The 20,474-nt window shown below is 45.4% G+C and overlaps 1 protein-coding gene across 1 annotated transcript in view; it reads left to right on the top strand.

Annotated features, from left to right (window-relative positions):
• LOC144823384 (interleukin-18-like) overlaps nucleotides 1–20,474 on the top strand; it is a 311,324-nt gene that overhangs the window by 188,599 nt on the left and 102,251 nt on the right. The window contains exon 5 of the mRNA XM_078681847.1: nucleotides 10,477–10,613. Within this exon, the coding sequence (XP_078537973.1) occupies nucleotides 10,477–10,613 (137 nt within the window). The remainder of the gene's footprint in view (nucleotides 1–10,476; nucleotides 10,614–20,474) is intronic.

Here is a 20,474-nt window from a genome sequence, read left to right as displayed (position 1 = left end):
GTTCGTTCGGTAAAGCATCAGGCCCCGCTGACTTTCCTTTTTTCAAACTCTTGATGGCATCAGCCACTTCACCTTCTAGGACTTCTTTGTTCAGATCTTCCCTTTCTTCCTCCGTAAGTTTTAGTAGCGGAACATCTTCCAAGTATGAATTAATCAACTTGTCTTGCGGGTTTGTATCTTCCGTATAGAGTTCTTTGTAGAATTTCCAGAATTCTTGCCTGATGATATTTTCATCAGAACTTTGCCCTGTTTGATCATCCTGAATTATACTTCTCACTTTGTTTCTGGCTAAATCGGTTTTAAGTTTCCATGCCAACCACTTTCCACAGCCCTCGCCATATTCATGCTTTGCCAATTTGCTAGAGTCCCATTTCTTTCTCAGTCTTTCTTCTAAGACGCTTTCCATCTCATCTTTCTGATGCTGATTTTGTTGAAGAAGTTTTTGTTTCCTGACTTCTTCTCGTTCCATAGAAATAGCGATGTCTAAGGAATGAATATTATTTTCCAGATCTGAGATCTCTTGCTTTAATAGCTTATTTTAACGAGCCCCTAGACTCAACAGTTTACCCCTTAGAACAGCTTTAAAAGCATCCCATGTTATTTGTTTTGTGGTACCTATGGCGTATAGTTCAAAGAAGTTTTTTGTTTCAATTTCCAGTTCCCTTATTATCTGTTCATCTTGTAGCAAGGCCCTCTCTACTGTGAATCTTCTTTCCATTTCTTTTGCTGTAACCTGTAGTAGTAGTTGCACAGCCGAGTGGTCAGACAAATGAGCTGGTAGGTGAGATACTTTTTTCACATTCCCTGTCAATTCACTGCTGACCAAAAAGTAATCGATCCTTGACTTATGCCCCAGCTTTTTATTATGCAGGGTGAAAGGGTGCCTATTTTCTCCTTTTTTTCTCCAGATGTCGACTAGATCAAGGTCTCTTTTGTAGATCCCAATCCACTCTCTCATTTTTTTCAAGTTAGCCTGTCTTCCAGGTGGTGATCTATCTAGTCTTAAATCCATCACTAGGTTAAAGTCACCTCCCAGTATTATGGGAGAGGTGGCTAATAGTAACTGCGAGTACAGTTTTTGCAGGGGGTCAGCGTCGTCAAGGTTGGGCCCATAATAACCTGCAATAGTAAGGGGAGTGTTACCAATTTTTACGCTGTCTGTAGCCCATCTGCCTTTACTATCTACTTCTGCAGATATTACAGCTGCTTTTAGTGACTTTTTAAAGATTATCGCTATTCCCTTGATATTGCATTGTTGTGTGGTGCATACATGGGAATCTACCCACCATAAGTTCTTGATTATTTGGTCCCATTCTTCTTTTAAGAGATGAGTCTCTTGCAGTATTATAATTTCACTTTCTGCAGTTCTAATGTATTCCATGATTTTATTCCTCCTACTCTTTGTCCTCAGGCCATTTACGTTCCACGATAATATTTTAACGTCTCTACTTGCGCTTCCCATTAATTCTGTTCATGTCACTTTCGCACTTCTGCACGTTCATTGCCTTTTTATTTACGAAATGTAACTCCATTTTGTCCTTGCCTGTACTCTCGCAAATGAGGAATTTTTTGTTTTTCTCCCTGTTTTGCTCCCCACCCTTTGTCGTGTAATTTTTATGTTTTCTTGAATGTGTTTTAACGTTGCCCTCCCCGGGGAAGCCTCCATCTTCTTTGAGATGATAATAGATGTAAGGCCTTGTTTATTTGCACAAGTTTATGCCTAATGCGCCCTACTGCTATATGCTAAATACTTAACTACGTTCCTACATGTATGTATATGTGGATATGTCTACCCTACAATTGCATTGATAATATTATATCTTGTGTTTTGAGGAAATTTACCGTATTATTGCTTATACATATTGGACATACCTGTCCGTTTTCTAAATTGTACTGACGATGTCCCACTTGTTGTATGTTCTTTGTAACAGAAAATTCGAATCCTTGTACACCTCAAATAGTTGTTTGCTTGCAAGTACAATTTTTTGTCCATGTGACGCCTTGTTGCGGAAATGTTTGCATGCTTTTATAGGCAACTTCCAATAAACAAATATACAAAATAAAAAAAGCAAAGGCAAAGCAATGGCAGTTGATTTAGGTTCACTGCACAGAAGGATGAAGGAAAAAGACTAAACAGCCGAGAATTGGGTTCTGGGAGATGAAAAGTTGAAATCAGCAAACACGTACAAGTCCCTGGAGTGTTATTCAATCCCAATGGAAGATTTGCAGCCCGAATTGAAGAAATTAAAAGCAAAGGCAAAGCAATGGCAGTTGGTTTAGGTTCACTGCACAGAAGGATGAAGGGTTCTTCACTTTTTTCCATTCCTGCAAGTGGTGCAAGCTAAAGTCCTCCCTGCGCTGGCTTATGGGCACAAGGTTCTCAGGGGCCTGCACAGCACTGAGTTGTAAAAACAGCATCCAAAATCTTCAAGTACATTTTTCACCTGCCCGCGTGCGGGTCCCCTGCACAAATTAAATTAGGCTGGAGCTCGGCTTAGTAAAGTGGATTCTGTAGGCCACCACCTCTGGCTGGAAATTCAGGGGAGGGATCGTTAACCCATGAAAGCCATCTTACATCGGTCCCTCACTACCCTCAGTCTCTCATCTGTTCGGGCCCTCCACCTGAGCCGCAGTGAGCTAAAAAGAATAATGAAATTAAACACAAAAGCCCTTTCTCTTCTGAAAGACAAACAATCTCTGGCAAGGCGAAGCCAAGGGTGGCTGACACTCAGCAGCTACACAAGGGTATCCCCTCCAGGATATCTAATGATATCGTACAGTAACATATAGAGGAACAATTTTTAAAATACAGATTGGGAATACTGCCAGCTTTAAAACATTACGCTCCTTGGAGAAGAAAAGAAGGCCAAGGCATTTGCAGGCTATGCGATCAAGTACTAGAGGATATTATTTACGTGTTGTGCCTCCGCATAGTCACCTTGGAGGACCGCCGGAAACTCTTATGTAACAACTTTAACATGAGGGATAAGATCATGTAGAGAGGCAGGTGTAGCATGTTTTAATTCTACGGACATAAGACTGAACTGTGCATTGGTAAAATGCCTCCGGATAGTGGAGGACATTGGCGGTAGCAGCCTCAGCCAGCCTTGTTTCTTTTTTATTGCGTTTTGTTTTTGGAGTGGAAGCAATCAAGGGTGGAGGGGAGAGAAGTGCCTCTTATAGAAGCAGTTCTTGGCACAAGACCCCACCCCTTTTATGGCAACACCCCCTCCTCACACAGTGAAATGTTTAATTAATTTGGCAGTTCTGTATCAGGTACGTCAATGCATAGGCAGAAGAACTTCCTGGGCTGGTGGTGTCTTCAAGTAAAAAGAAAACACAAGGAGACGATGGACGGAGCACCAAAACTTTTCAGACACTCACCACCAGTCACAGATCTGGGTTGAATCCATCATCGTTGTTTAGCTCACTTTGCCACCCCAGTTCAGACACAGCTATATGCAAATCAGTCTTGACCCTGTGCCTCACGAGAACAGTCCAGCCCGAACTATCAAGCCATATCTTCCCTGGACTGGAAACAAGCATCCTGGGACCAGTTTTGGGCTAACAGCACTCATCAGCCAAGCTAGTTTGAATCCAGTGGCAAAATGAGCAAGTGACCCACATCTGGGCATACCCTGCCAACTTAGGGCGAACATAGCAAACACAAGGAGATGATGGACGGAACACCAAAACTTTTCAGACACTCACCCCCAGTCACAGATCTGGGTTAAATCCATCATCGTTCTTTAGCTCACTTCGCCATCCCAGTTCAGACACAGCTGTATAATCAAATCAGTCTTGACCCTGTGCCTCATGGGAACAGTCCAGCAAAAACTGCCAAGCCATGTCTTCAAGTAAACACTGACGACGGACTGCTGAAAAGGGAGCTTTAACTCAAGCAAAAAATGTGACGCCTTTGCTGTCCAATGCCCAATGCTCTGTGACAGCAAATTACTTCAGCACCAGTTTCATTTTTGCTGCTGTCCCTCTCCGTGGACATCTATGGGCTGTGAGAAGGTGAGACCCGACAAGCGCTGCGGGTTGCATTTCAGAACCTGAATTCATGATTATGCTGAGTACAGGGACAGGCAACCAGGTACTTTTGGCATTGCTTTTGAGACTGAGGCAATGCAACTAGACATGCTGGAAATTGGAGGAACGGGCCCCATGCCCTATAATAGAAATAATAGAATTTGCCACTGCTGACTAAATATTGATGCGAAGAGCAAACCCTGGGATGAGGATTCCCCAATTAAACCAACACTTATATTTTGTTAGTGGGAGTAGACTTTGAAATGGGAAATGGTTCTCCCAATAATAGAGGTGCTTGATTCCTCTTAAATCCACCAGGGAGAAAAGATCATGAAATTAACCCTAATCATACCTGCCATGGTTTCAGATTGCTTATGTGTGACAGTTTTAAAATTCCTCTGTATTTTTATGAGTGACATTTAACGATTACTAATGACACTTTCTCGCATGCAAAATCAAGCAATGAAGATGAGGGAAACATAAAAAGATCAAAAATTACACCAGTTTGACCAACGAGAAACTCTGAGAAGATCTTAAAACTGCTGCACATCACCATAAATGGAAGGGTACTAATCTAGTGTCCTTGTAACCTGATTATACTGTTAAACAAATGTGCAACCTTGATATTAAACAGGTTTTTTAGAGGCAGTGCCTTAGCCAAATCCATGCTGACTGGAACCCCTGACTCCTCACTGACAATCTGCTCTCTGTCCTACGTGGGACCCGGGCCGAGTTTGTATGAAACAGAATGTGAGAGGCTCCAACACGGATCTCTTTTCAGCTGCCTAATATGATACATTAATTATACTAAGAGTCAACAGCTGACTCACAGACTTGAAAGTCACAGCAGAGAGTACTGGGCAATAAGCAAGCCTTAGGAGAGTGATGCTGAGGCACACACCAGTCACAGCCAAGCGGTATTAATTCAAAAAGACTAGTTTATCTCAACCCTAATAAAAATCATTACTAAGTTCAGTGCTCTGCCTGGTCGGTGTGCCGCCACCTGCCCAGCCCCACAGAGGCACCAGATCACACCAGCTGCAGCCTGTCACAGGCTCTGCTGAGTTAGTGATGGTCAGCGCTGAAAGTGGTTGGACCTGCACCGCAGTGGCTCGCCTCAACACAAAATTATTTACTAGTAGCGCTGAAAACTACACTGAGCAGGCAGACTGCAGTGTGACTGCAGAGTTCAGCTCTAACAAAGGAGAGTCAGCTCAGAACATAGATGAATGATGACCATGGTCATGCGCTAACTCTTAAAAAAAGCAATTTTTTTATTAGGAAGCAACTAGGAGATCCCTCACTCCAGGCACTTACTTCTTTACAAGGCGATCAGCAACTCGGTAAAGGCCTGGGGGCTACATCAACTCAGACTCCCGCAGCAATACCGGGCAGGATTCTGAGGCTCAACTGCACAGTGGACTGGTGTGCTCTGGGCCACTGAGGAACCACTCTGGTGGCCGACAAGATCCATGCTTCTCCCAGGCACCAGTGGGGTCGGATCCGGTCATGGGATCATTTATTACTGCCATGGTGCGAGCAGAGGTGACCTGCGCTGCCATTGTCAGCAGCCAAAACTTCAATCTCATGAACTGCCACCCGCTTCCGCAGCGGGCGGCTCGACCCACCTATTAAAATGTGTCTGACAAGCTCATGTCCTGGCTGACACTGTCTCAGTAGTAGCCATTGGGCACTGACTCCCGACGTCAGTGAATGTATCAGTAATGTTGTGCAGTGTTGGGTGAATCCTATTACTTTGTAGCAGAGTAGCTGGTGGAGCTGCTAGCAGCTGAGCCAGCTTCCAAGTCTGCTGGGAGCAGCACGCACTGCACGTGGCAACTCCAGCTTTCAGGCAGGATGGTACATTAGCAGAGCTCTGACTTAAAAGCTGAGAAGGAGATGTGATGTGTGACTTTGCATTTCAGTTCGGCGATGCGGACAACCACACTGAAATACGTTAGTCTAATGCCTGATGCATGGCACTTGGCAGGGTTAGGTACTAATGTTGTGGGGTGTTAGTTGTACAGGAAAATTTGGCACCTGTCAACTTAGCGTATTATATGCTTGCCCCATGAATCACGCGGTGCAAAAGGTGAGGGAAAAACCCCCTGAAACCCCCAAATCTGTAGAACCAAGAGGTCCTTCAAGTGAATAATATCCTGTCATACGCACATGCTATAGTGGTCAATGAAAGTTCATCATAAAGTTGGAGCACACAACAACGATGAGTAATGTCTCCTAAGGCCCTTTCTTTGTCTTTTTAGTCAAACAAACGTCCAGCCGACACGCGTTTCATCGTATGGGGAATACCTCTCGACTTCTTCAGGGCTGTTCGGTTCTCTCTGTTTAGTATTCAGTCATCACTCCAACGGGTTGTAATTCCGACCCGGCTGGTCAATTATTCAACTTTCCCATGAAATTCTATTAAAATCTCCAAAGGTTACATCTGACACCTTAGTATCAAGATTCGGTTGTATGTCCCTTTTGTTCATGCCGAATAATAAAACCACAGACTTTTGGTGGGCCAAAGTAAACAAACGATCTGAAGCGAGTAAACTTTCTGTCTGATTTGGCGCCAGGTACGTGTTCAGTACAGAACAGGAAGTGAGTGATTTCTGGTGGGCCCTAGCAAGGTTGCCTGCCCTTGTAGGGATGATGACTGCAAGCAAAACACAGGCATGTGAGCGGTTTTGGGAGGCGCACTCAGGACAGTTTGTCTCAGGACAGTTTGTCTCTTAGGTCCTCCTTATTGCTTTTCATGCCCAGGCCAGCCTGACAAGGCGCTATTTAGAAGTAATGCTTTTAGTTCTCCTTTTTTCCAACATTACATGTGTGCTACACTGTACAGCACACATACCAAGTAGGAAAAGATTTAAGTTAGTCCGAGCCAAAAGTCCTCAAACTGTGGGGCGTACCCCCCTGGGGGGCCATGGACGTGTTCCCAGTGGGCTTAAATGGGTCTGCAAATACATGTAAATGAAGATAGCCCGGAAGCGCGAAAGGCGTATTTCTAGGTGGTCTTTATTTATATGCAGCAGTTAAAGCCCATGAAAAAGTGTGAGGATGGTACTACTGAGTAGCATGGGGAAGGGTCAGTGAGCCTGAAGGCGAGGTCAAACACATTGCTTAAAAGAAGAAAAATATTTGTATTTTATTGTTGTTTTTTTTTTACCTTCGGCTAACTGCATATAAAAAAACAAGCACACACTTTTCTAAGTTATGAGACCTCAGTTGGCTAATGTCATCACTGCAGATGTCTTCGTGTATGACCAGAGAGTCACAGAATGAAACCCTGATTTGTACAGTGAGGGATAGTTTATAAAGCTACGAGGTCCGAGTATGTGACAGAAAGCACTGTGAATGTCATTATTTTAAAATGGTATTACTCTGCATAAAAAGGCTGCTGCAAAATACTGTTGAAGATAAAACAGTGCCTTAACAATATATATTTTAGTGATGAGCATTCAGACTATATCTAGTGTAAATATGTTTATAAGAGTCCATTAACCCCTCCCCTGCTGGTGACGGAACCACTCCGTCATCAGCTGTGGTCGCGCTGTGCTGATGACGGAGCGGTTCCGTCACGGTCCGCTCGACACGCCTGCACGGCGCGGATTCCGCGCCTGCGCTGAGCGTTCCATTGAGCGGGCGGGGCCGTGATGGAACCGCTCCGTCATGAGCACAGCGCAACCGCGGCTGGTGACGGAGCGGTTCCGTCACCAGCATGTGCCCGCCACGGGGCCGCCCGCCCCCTTAACACTGTGGCGCAATAGCCGCCGCAGTGAAGGGGTTAAAATAGTGCACATATATTGCCTCTCAAAAAGAATAAATATTTGTCATCATAAAGCCGAGTGGCTCCATTAATTAAAAGTTATACTAGCTCTAAATCAGACTTTATATTTGGTGATTAACAATTGCACACATTTACATTTCTTTTAGGTAGCAGCCACCTTGGTGAGAAGACATGTTTCTTCTTTAGTTCTCTATTATCTGTTTCACAGCACAGGATCCCCCCACCCCCACCCACTGTGGGTGGGCACTGCACTCGAATTATGGCAGTCTTACTGTTTAAAAGAACATGGGGTGCATTTTCATTGCTATTATTATGCCCCAGGTCACCTTTGTTGCTCACGGAACAGGGACCAAGCAGCAAGGGAAGAGGGGGGCTAAATGCGCTTTTTGTTGTTTTTTACACAAAGGGGCATAAAGCCTGCTTTGGGCATCCGGCCTAGAAGTAATGGTCCTGAATAGTGGGAAGAGTAAATAGCCTGATTTGCAGAACTGTAAATATCATTGGTGCTGCAGTTGCATTAGAGGCCCAAGGCATACTTGCTGTGCCAGTTTTTCTTTGAGCCTTGGAGCATTGGCACAAGGGAGAGGAAAATGGAGCAGAGGCGATGCCTTGATTTGAGCATCAGAGAGATGAGAGGGAGAGGAATGTTGAGAGATGGGTGGGAGAGGAATAATGAGAGATGGGAGCAGGGCCGGACTGGCTACCGTGCAGTTTGGAATGTTGCCGAGCAGCTGGCTGATTTTACTGCAGTGGGGGCTGATTTCGTTCATGGAGACCTGCGTGTGCTTCGAAATACTGAAAGCAAAACGAATTTCGTTTAGCTCACGCAGGTCCCCATTAACGAAATCAGCCCCCAGCTCAGCAGTATTCCAAACTGCCCGGTAGCCAGTCTGGCCCTGGATGGGAGAAAGAGGGATGATATGAGATGGGAGCCTATTTTGTTAACAAACATCAGAGGAGACAGACAGCAAGGCAGTACCTATCATTAGAGACACAGGTGCAGTGACACTTTGGCCAGGGGCCCACTGCATCACAATTTGGAACGTTTTGCAATAAAAAAGTGGGCATGGGGGCTCCTTTTCCTTGCTAACATTAGGGCTGAGGATGGCCATAGCGCCAAAAATGGGTGCAGCATTCAGTAGCTCATTTTCTTTCAGAAAGAGACTGGACGAGTTTCCAAATTGAAGTGATGCTCAGACATGGCGGGGAAAGCGCTAAACAGCCTTCATTAGTACAGCAGGTGGAGTGCATTGGGGCCCACAGCACCCAAATCATTTGCAGTAATGTTTTTGATCAATTCTGTTCTTGCTTGATGCTGTTGTGTTGTTTAGAAGTCTCACATTTAGGGGCCGATTATGATGGCGGACGGACCTGAGTCCGTCCGCCACCATAGAGTAGGGGGGAACGTCCGCATGGGCAGTGGCGTTCCCCCCGTGAAGATTAGGATGTGACCGCCGGGGTGGCGGTCACATCCTCTATCCTTAACATTGCGGAGGGTGCAGCTTCAAGCTGCACCCGCCGCAACGTTAAAAATGCATACATTGCATTTGTATGCAGAAAGCGGCAGGCACCGCGCGGTGCCTGCCGATCTCTGCATACAAATGCAGGGGGGTACCATAGGTACCCCCCATGTGCACCCCCTACCCCCCCTTCACCTAGGGGGCCCGCAACGGGCCCCCGCAGTGAAGTTCAACATGCTTTTCCACGGCGGAAAATCCGCCGCGGAAAAGCATCTTTTCAAGCACTGCCTAATATGGTGGACGGTGTCTGAGAGACACCGCCACCATATTAGAGCTTTTCCGCCGCGGTTGTAAGCCAACCGCGGCGGAAAAGCTGCGGACAGAAACCAGGACCCACCAGCCATCCTAATGTGGCGGTGGGTCTTTGGTGGGTCCGCTGCGGTTTTTACGCATCCTCTGGGCCGGCGGTGGCTTCCGCCGTCCCGGAGGATGCGGAAAAACCGCAATCTTAATAGGCCCCTTAGTGAGGATTACTAGCTACAGAAAATCATCCCTGAAATGACCTCATGATCCCTGCCTCCTGTGCTCATCCCTCCTCCACCTCCTCCTACCGAAATCCTTGTCATATAGTTTTGGAGGGGGACACAACTTCAAAATATTTTGCTTATTGGGGCTCAGAGCAAGAACGTTTGAAGACCTCTGTCATAGAGACTTCTTCTGGCCTGAGTAATGTGCTGAAATGCTTTAAAATGGAAGAAGCAGGTTTTAGTGGTGATGACTACCTGAGTTCTGGAGTTGCTAGACCTAGCTTGGAGTCAATGTGGTGCCTAGATTACATGGTGTCTCTGAAGGTTCGCGGGCCACGACCGATCGCCTCACTACGACATTTAATCCCCAATTAATTGGGGATCATCAGCATACTTGAACAATTGTGTCCCAAGTTGATGTAAAAGATATGCCACAAAGCGCCTAAATAGGTATATGTTGATTACAGTCTTGTATGATGATGACGATAAATTCAGTCCCCAAAAAATTTGGTGATAGTATAAAGTGCTATTTACGATGCTTAGAAATGACACAAACTTTAGTATTGTGGGCTACATAAAATATAGGTTATTATTGTAATCTCTTAAAATACTACATTTGGACAGATTTGATGTGATGCACACTGTTTTTATTATTTCGTAGAGTTTGATGTTTTCTATCTCACTAATTATAAGAACACGGATAATCACCCTGGCGTGGCAGTATCATTTAATGTGAACATTGATCAAAAGAGCTACATGTTGTGCAGCATGGAACCAAATGGACAGATTCGTTTTACGGTAAGAATAATGTTTACTTGAAATGTTGCTGCTGTTTTTAAGCGAAGGCATTTATTACATTTTTCAGAGTCTCGATCAAGGTCGGACAGGTTTATAGGGCAAACTGGCAATGCCCAAAAGACTGGTCTTACAGATCCGTTTGTGGGCGCATTTTTAGTATGTTTGTGTGCCTTTTTAATTGTGCATTGGCCGTATTGTGCCGTATTTTGCGGTTTATTTCCCTAATATTACCACAACCTTTGCCTGCAGCAAGCACAAATGCGAGCAGTCTCTCATACTTTGCAAAACACCTGCATACTAGGGGGCTAATTGCAAGCCCATTGCTGCGCCAGTGTGTTACGTTTTTTGAAGCACTGGCAAAGCAGAGTGCAACATCTTCGAGGCCATACAAAGCCACTTTGTGTGACTTTTCATGGCTTCGTAAATATGGAGTAATGCAAAGCTGCGCAAGTCACTTTGCTGCCATACATTTGTCAAAGAGGAGTTCTGTGGGCATTGCAATGAGTGTTCCCACGCGACTCCCATGGATTTTGACTCATTCCCAGATTTTCAAGGACTTGTAAACCTGGGAATGTGTCAAAAGCCGGCGCCTTCCCAGGGGAGGGGTAATGAGGAGAAATAACTTTATTTCCCCTCAGTTTATCCTCTTTCTTTGTGTGCTGCATTTTGCAGCACACATCGAAGGAGGAAAACACCTCCATTGATTGTTTTTATGTAGGAAGGAGTTCATTCCTGCACAAAATCATCATCCCTGCAAAGTACCCACCCTTGCACAATGGTGCAAGGGTGCTAGCGTTGGCACAAGGCAGCCAAAATAGCACCAGCGTAGTAGGAAAGGACAGAAATTAGCCATATATCATAATTACAGCACATTCCTGCTTTTTCCTTTTGACGCAGGGCAACATATCAAGGTGACTTACTGCACTGCCCTGCTTCAAGAACTTGTAAATGAGGCCCTGTGTCTCTACAAGTAGACAGCTTCCCCGATTTTCAGAATGTGGGCAACTTTCTAGGTCTTGTCTAAGAAAGTGCATGCACCTTCTCTTGCGAGTGGGATTTGAGGTCGCCTATTGCAACCATTGGTTTGGCTTCATTGTCACGCTAATTTTTTTAAGTGCTACTTTTTAGGTGGGGCATAATGAAAGCTCTAGCTGTGCTGCCAACCTCATGTTTTCTCAAAAAAACAAACACAAATATATACATATATGGGGGCTTCCAGCCAAAACTTTTTAATTATTAGTCTATTGACATGTCACTCAAATTATGCTCCCTCCTACCCCAACAGAGGGTGTAGATCAACAGACCAGCTCACTCCAACCATTGGATTCTTTCACTTTGAGTGACTACATTTTGTCCTTGCACATGTACATATACACCTAAAAACGTTTTCACCAAGAATAGAACTTGTTAGACACTTGAACTTTCCAATGATTGATCATCCCTATGTATAATAGGATTTCATCAACAAGTTCTTAAACACTTAGGAAGCTTATTGTAAATTATGATGCTGATTTCTTACTATAAATGAGCCTTGGCATATTTAATAATCCTACAGAAAATGAGCACTAGTCATTAGCTAGAGTAGCTAGAGAATATTTGTAGATTTCTAGGTTGAAGCCACACTCACTCAGGTGTGTGATTAGCATTTCAACCACTTTTATCTGACTTGAAAGAGACCTCTTGTAACAACTTGTGGAACTGAAGCTTTTCAAAATACCCTTTGGGTCTTAAAGTATCATCATCACTGTCATCGTAAGTTTAATTGATTACCCCATTGTCACGAAGTAGGCTGTGGATCATCTTCCAGCAGGCCAGGGTCAATATCTCCCTCTCCTCTACTACCAGGTAGTTTCTGGAAAACAGAAGAACATCTTTAAAACAGCAAAGGAGCCTCCAGCAGTACTGGAGGGTTTCCAAGTGTGTGCATCCCTGGACACAAACCATTCATTACTGAGTCTGTAGTATTGCATGGTGTGGGTATCACCACCCTAAGCTCCTTCCTTAGGGCTCTCAGCAGGTCCTGGGAATAAGCACACTCACAGAAGAGATTGTAGGATGTCTCATCTGGGGTGCAGGCTGGAATTGGTCCCCTTCCATGCATGAAGGCTCCCCCTGGCAGACCTCATTGGATGGCTATCCAGGTGATGTCCTTGTGCTGGTCAGTCAGACACTTGGAGGCGACATTCTCACATTTGTGGTCTGCTGTGACAGAGGAGGAGGTGGTTCTAATCTGTTTGCTGATATCCCTCACAGACATATGGCTTTGGACGATCTTCAGAGTCCACTGGTTTGGGGCTGCATCCTCAAGACCAAATTCTCAGAACTTTTCCACTTCCTTGTAGAACCACAGGGTATCCCATTTGTACGGGAGTACACTAACCTACTCTGCCCCTCTGAGGTGCCTCCTTAGTGGCGCCAGGAAAAGGGTGCCATAAAAAATGGCGTGGCTTTTGTCTATGTTCCTCAGAGTGCACCTCATGCAGTGGCACATGAAAAATTCTCTTAAGACGGTGGCGATGTCAGGCACTCCTTTTCTTCACTTGTTGTGGGTCTTGAACATCACCTGCCTCTTCACTCTGTCCTCTTGGAATACCAGATGAAGTAGTAGATCATTTTCGTGATTGCCTTGGCCGTTTGAGGCTGCACTGGCCACATTTGAGTGAAGTACTGGAGCATTATGCACACATTACACTTACTTAAAAAATAAACAGTCAAAATAAGTTATCCAAACACACTTTACTTTCCAGTTAATAAAACCTATATTTATTATGGTTGTTAGAAATGGGGTTTCTGGTATGCACCCTGTCCAAGCAGAAACCACCACTCCAGTTAGGGAAGCTAGATACTAACCAAAAGATAACCTGTGCTCACCCTCTAGTAGCTTGGCACAGAGCAGAGCAGTCAGGCTTATCTAAAGAGGCAATGTGTAAAGAATTTGTGCAACGCATTCCCACAGTAACACAATGAACACTCCACAAAAATACTCCACACAGGGTTTGAAGAATAGATAATATTTTTATGAGTAAAATAGGACCAAAACAACATATATCCAATAAGTAGAACCAGAATTATGCATTTTTAAAGATTAAATCAAAATGTAGTGCATAGAGTCATTAAGCGCCAACCGGGGTCATCTGGTCTCGCTAGACCGGGGTAAATCTGAAGTTCAGTCTCACTTAATGGAGGGCAGTCCGGCTACAGGACTCACGCAGGTCCTGCTGAAAAAGTACCCTGGATGGAGTGTTGATGTCGAAGACCAGATGCGAGGAGCAAAGAAGGCGATGCGTCGTCATCGATCTTGTGTATGTAGGCGATGCATAAGTTTCAATCCGCGCAGTCAGTTAAACCTCATTGATGAACCCTTCTGCAAAGCAGGCGATGCGTCACCGTCGAGCTGCACAGTCTGTCATCATTAAGCCACGCAGTCTGTTGAAGCGAAGTTATGTGGCAGCAGCTGCTTTGGCATCGATGGGCGATGCGTCAGTTCAGATTGGTGCAAAGTCGTCAATGTGTGGGTCTTCTGGGTTAGCAATAGGCAGCACATCAGAGCTAAAAAGACGTTCTTCCAGAGCAGCAGTCCAACAGAGTTGCAGTCCTTATAGCAGCACAGCAGTCCTTCTTCCTAAGAGGGTTCTTCACAGGTTGAGCAGTGTACTGTCTTGGTAGGGTCAAAGATCCAGTAGTTACACCCAGTTGTGCTTTTGAAGTGGGGGTGTCTTCAAAGAAGGGTCTTTTAAATGCACACAGGTCATTTCTTCCAATCTATGGCTCCAGATTATCAGTTGGGTGACTTCAAAGAAGGGTCTTTCAAATACACGCAGGTTCTTTCTTCCCCTCTCTGTCTCCAGATTATCATTAAGGGGTAATCAACCCTTTGTGTGGGAAACAGGACACTACCTTTTCAGGCGTATCAGCTCACCCTGCTCAGGAAGAGCCATCAGAATGCAGTTGAGTATGCAGACATACCCAACCTTCCTGCATTTGTGGGTGTCTAGAGGAAATGCATAAAGTGTAGCTGTCACCCAACCCAGAAATGTATTAGAGACAGGCTGCAGGCACACAGAGCAGCAAGAGTAGATAAATGCCCACCTTCTGAAGTTGCATTTCTAAAATAGTAATGTTAAATCCAATTTTACCAGTAAAATTGATTTATCAACAACACCATTCCAATGATATATACTTTCTAATTAATCAGGAATTACAGCTTAAAAGTGTATTAAGGAATTCCCAATGATAACCTATGAGAAGAGTAGGACACACAGCTGTGAATAACGGATTTTGGTGTTTGTCACTTCCAGGACATGCAGTCTTAACAGTTCATGTCCTACCTTTCACTTACACAGCACGGGCTACCTAAGGCCAACCTTTGGGGTGACTTGTGAGTAATAAAAGGGGGGTTTAACCCCTTCCACGTTCATGACGAGCTGGGCTCGTCATGAGGTAGCCTCCTCGCACGCTCATGACGAGCCCAGCTCGTCATGTAAAGTGCGGTTTTAAAAATCTCAGCGTGCGAGCGGAATTCCGCCCGCACGCATGCGGTTAAGGCTTGGTAAGTAGCTTTAAACAACAAGTTGAAGTGGCAGTATACTTTACACACAGACCCTGCAACAGCAGGTCTGACACAGGTTTGAAAGGCTACTTATGTGGGTGACACAATCAGTGCTGCAGGCCCACTAATAGCATTTAGGTTACAGGCCCTGGGTATATGGTATACCACTTTCCAAGGGACTTACAAGTACATTGAAATATGCCAATTGTGTATATACCAATGTTACCATATTTAGTGGAGAAGTACATGTACTTTAGCACTGGCCAGCAGTAGTAAAGTGCTCAGAGTCCTAAGGGTAACAAACAAAATCTGCAAAAAGAGGAGGTAAGCAGGCTAAACGTATGGGGAAGACCACACGAAGAATGACAGGTCTAACCAGGGTGTAATAATTTACTGTGATATAATTCAATAAATGTTTTAAAACCTGTAATTATGACTCGTTGTTATGCAACAACTTTGGCAAATAACTAAACCTAGGGACAAGCACAAATTCTTAAAATAGCAAATTTGTATATCAAAGCCACACCCCTCAGCTTGGTGTAAGTCTTTTGAAGCAGTTACATCTGAGTTGAGAGGGTCCCTATTATTAACAAGTGTAACTGCAGCCTCATGTAAGAATATCAATGCTTCATTTTTTAGAGATTTATTTTGGTGTCCTGGTGCTCACTTGGGACACCCAGATGCTATTTTCTATATATTTTACAATCCTGAGCACTCCATGCCCAGGGGCCAGATTATTTTTATCAAGGGCAGGGGGCCCATGTTCCTTTGCCCCAAGCCACTATGGGCCCTGCTGACTCAATCACCAGGAACTTTTTTCAATTAAGAGGAGGGGGCATGGTGCCCCTCTCTCTGTGCCACTAAGGGCCCAGGAGATCCCATCCTGGGACCTTTTCTTAACTAAGAAGAGGGGGTGCACTGCCTCTCCACCCAAGCCTTTACGGCACAGGGAAACTCATTCCCTGGGACCTCAGCTTTGTGCCTAGGTGTCACTAAATACTACATTGGGGGTTGTCTGGGGAGCTTCTGGGCAAGCCAGCACCATACTAGGTGCTGGTGGGAGCTGATATCTTTCCTTTACTCTCACTTGGGTGAGTGCAGCAGCATTTTGTTACTGCTCCTGCTGGGCAGGAGCAAATTGAAGTCCCTTCTGGGGAGAGTGTAGATAGAGCATGCAGTCACTCTCCACGGAAGGGAACCACAGTGTTCCTGGGGCCGGATTCCTGAGAGACTGTGTAGTATCATTCCCCGGGTAGGGGGTTCCCGGGTGGATACCAGCACAGGGAGAAAGGTGCATGCCCCCCCTTTTTGTAGATATTTGACTCCGGGTGATGGGATCCCCAGGGCTCAACTGAGGCTCAGGGGGTGCTGTGAGCCTCTCCCCTTTTTTTTACAAGTTAGCCCCAGGACATAGGTTTTCTAGGGCCTACTAGTGGCTCCAGTAGGGGGAGCCGAATGCCCCCTCTCTTCTATGTAGGATTCATCCGTGGGGCAGGGTATCCCTACCCTGCCCCCTTATATCTTTTATTAAAGTAATTCTGAGACTAAGTACCCAAGTCCTGTAACAGCAGACTTCAACATTGACTCTCATGTTGCAGCCATCCAATTTTAGCACTTACTCCCGCTAGAGCCTTACTTTGAAAAAAAGCCCCCTAGGGCAATCAGAAAACTATTTTTTTATCGGATTTAAGGGACTCTCGCGAGAGTCCCTTGCAACCAAATGTCCAGATATACAAATAATTGTTATTCCTAATTTCTCAAAATCAGATTTACATCAAATCAAAATAAGGTCTAGCTTCCTGACAAATTTTGTGTCATTCCGTTGAGTCGATTTTGCTGTACCATGTCCTACAAAGGTCTATGGAAAATGCATGGGGATTTTGCCTTTTGGGACATCCCGTTTTTATTGGCTCCTACTTGACACATCACCCCAAATATTTCCATGGAGAATGTTTTTGGAAAGTTATTTCTATTACCTACTGGCGATAGCTAGTAGATGGTTATGGTTAGGATTAAAGTTTCCTTAGGAAAAGTGTTTTTAGTTTTGCCAATAACTTTGGTGGCGGTTGACAAATTTTCATGAATATTATTTTTAAAAGTCCCTTTTTCGTTTCAGCTACTGTGTTGAAAGTTACGGGGTGACTCATAATGCAGGCCAAGAAAAATTAAAGATCCCGAAACACTTTTTTCCATGTTATGCCCATGGGGATTTTTTTTATTTAACATGACTACAGCCCAAACCGCTAATCAAAATTACACCAAATTTGGCATAAAGCTAGATGCTGATTCAAAAAGCAGGCTTTTGTGATTTGGTGGAAATCCGTTCAGTAGTTTCAGAGATTTGTAAGTTAAAAAAATATAGATATCTGTAACCTGAAATCCTACTGAAATTGGATTGGCTGCCGACACTTTAACTGGGAAGTGTTGGCAGCCATCTTGGGACTCTTCTTGAAGCCGAGTCCCACAAAAAAATAAAAAATAAAGAAAAGCGGGAGGGGAGGAATACCCTGACCCACCAGATATGGTGGAGGGTTCTGACAGTGACCCCACCATGTATTAAAATATTTTTCCAATTTTGCAGCGAATTCTCGGTTGAAACCGTGGATATGCGGCAAAATAAAATAAAAACAGCGCTTATTTTAAAGGAAGCCCTCGGGTGCATGGGCGTCCGAAGGGGGGGCAAGGAGGGGCCCTTGCCCCCCCCCTGGAGTGCCCCTCCTTGCCCCCACTGCAGACGTCTACGGAAATGTGTAGATCGGCAGGCCAGGGTTAAAAAATAAATGTCTACACGTGTGACTCTGGGGTCAGGTGGCCAATGTAGAGGGGTGCATGAGAGAATCATCACACTTGCTCTTTCTGTGTGTTTGGAGAGTGAACTGCATGTTCTAGTGAAGCTTAAAGTACTGCTTTTCTTAGGCATACACTGCCCTCTGCCATGGGGTAGCCTTTCACAAGCAAAGACAGAAAAGGATTGATATGTTACTGCTCTTGGAGGTGGTGCGCAGGGGGCTTTTCCGAGCTCTTTTCCAGAAGAGTTTATCTGTAGCGTCTGCCTGGCCAGCTTTCAATAAGGATTGCGGTTTTACATGCATTATTGTGTCTGGTTAGATAGCTCAGAACGTTCCCAAACACCACTGCACTGTTTCTTGAGCGGATGCAGTGCACGGGGTAGAATACCAGCAGGGACCACCCAGTCTGTCAGTCTTCGAGGGCCAATGAAACGCGAACCTTAAAGTATAGCGCCTGTAGTAGTGAAGTCTCCACGAGGCTGACGGACGACTTCTCAGCCCAACCGCGTGTCTTTGCCATATAGCTATGAACAAAAGCCTGGCGCAGGCCCTTACACACCCGACGGGTGTATTTGGCACCAGTGCCAGCTTGCCCCCATGCCGGTGCTCACCGCCAGACCCCTTGTTCTGTGGCCCAAACCATGAAAGGTGGCTGGGCTGCCACTGGGCTAATTTAGCCACGGGCATAATTGGTACAAAGTGTCACTACGACCGCCCAACTTTCATCTGGGTAACACTTTCACCACAGAGGCGAAGCTGTGGTTGAGAAAACGCTGAGTGACAGCCTGCCCCCCACATCCATGGCAAGGTTGATGCCCCTTTGGGGATGAGTGATTCAGTAAACACAGTGGCCTGTTGATTCAGCTAGACATGTACTTACAGGGCAGTGTAAGGTTTTGCAGCAGGGCAGGGTTGAGACGGACTTTTCCCAACCTGGTGCCTTGGTCAGTCACTCAGTTAACACCCTAATGCGACAAGCTGTGAGACAACGCGTTGGTCACTTGTCTGCAGGACCAACTATGTCCCTGCACCGCCACTCGCCAGGACTGAGTCAGATCCCTTCACAACCCTGACCCAGCAGGGCAGCGTTAAAGTACCTTGAAGTATCACACTAAGCACTGGTGTCTGCTTCAAACCTGACTAAACAGACACTCACTGCACCTCCCTCCCACCTCTGCTGGAACTTACACCCTGAGCTCAGACAGGGCCACAGTCCGAGAAAACAGCAGAGGCCTCAGTCAGACCAGCTCTCAGGGCCTCTGGATCTCAGGGGTACCAAGGGAATCAAAGTGACAAGTACTGACCCGGTCACTAACACTACTAGAGCCAGGTACTGCTGCGAACTCACTGAATTACCGATTACCTCCTTGCTTCAAGGGGTAACTAAGCAATCCCTGTATCAAGTACTGCCATTGTCACTGAAACCACCGGAGTCAGGGACTACTGGCAACGCCTCATTATTGCTAGTTCCTCACAGTTTGTTACTACGTTACCATGTGAGCGTTAAATGACCAAATGTAAACAAAGCAGCGTTGTACTGCCCTATAAGAGAGAGTTTGTACCAAGGGAGTAACCAGAGAATTAAAATACCCCCTACTGTGAGCCAAAGCTCTAATGGCACGAAGCAATGAAGCAAGTCATTAAGGCACTCAAGCAAGTCATTACGGCCCTCCCCAGAGGAACTTGCTTATCTCTTCCATCCAATCCAAACACCAATCCATATCACCACGCGGCGTCTTCAATCCCTCGTTCACCTCCTCTTTTAAACCTCACACCAACTCCAAGAAGGGGTGAAAACACAACAAAGCCTCATTAACAAGTAAATGGACTTTTATAGACCTGTGAAGTAATCAGTGCTGCTGTGTGTGTGCCCAGGAAGTCTCAGCCGGACTTCTAGCTGCCTCATCATGGGGTGGGAGTAGGAAGATGTGCACAGCAGGGGGTAAGGGACGGCCAGGGCAGGTGACGCTTTTCTGTTGTATAGGATTTTTTTGCTGGCGTCATAGCTCAGGGTTTGCTGTCTGTGCACTTGTAAAGATGTGTATTCCATACAAGTGCACAGACAGCAAACCCTGGCTATGACGCCAGCAGGAATTACTTTACAAAGGAAAAGAGTCACCTGAACTGCCAACCCTTTCCCCCTGCTGTCTGTGCACTTGTATGGAATACACATCCATGGCGCTGCTCACCCAGGCAAGGAAAAACCAGGAGACATTTGACCCACATCTATCTACACAGTGAGACCTTTAGGGGGGGCTGGATGCCAGGATGACAGTGTTGCTGATCAGCTCGACTCCACCAAATAGTATCAGAAGAGCAGGCAGCAGTTTTTAAGTAAGTTCCAGTAACTTCAATGCATTCTGCAGCATCACCAGCATTGACTACTCGCTGCATATCTAGGTTACTCTAAGTTAATGGTGTTGTAGACTTACATGGATGGAAACGTCAAGGAGGACAGTCCCCTCTGAATATGCAAATGTAGTGTAAGCTTGTAGGGGCAGATTTACAAGCCCCTAGTGCCAC

This window comes from Lissotriton helveticus, chromosome 3_1, assembly GCF_964261635.1.
Source record: "Lissotriton helveticus chromosome 3_1, aLisHel1.1, whole genome shotgun sequence".
Classification (NCBI taxonomy): domain Eukaryota; kingdom Metazoa; phylum Chordata; class Amphibia; order Caudata; family Salamandridae; genus Lissotriton; species Lissotriton helveticus.
This window is presented reverse-complemented; position numbering and strand designations above follow the sequence as displayed.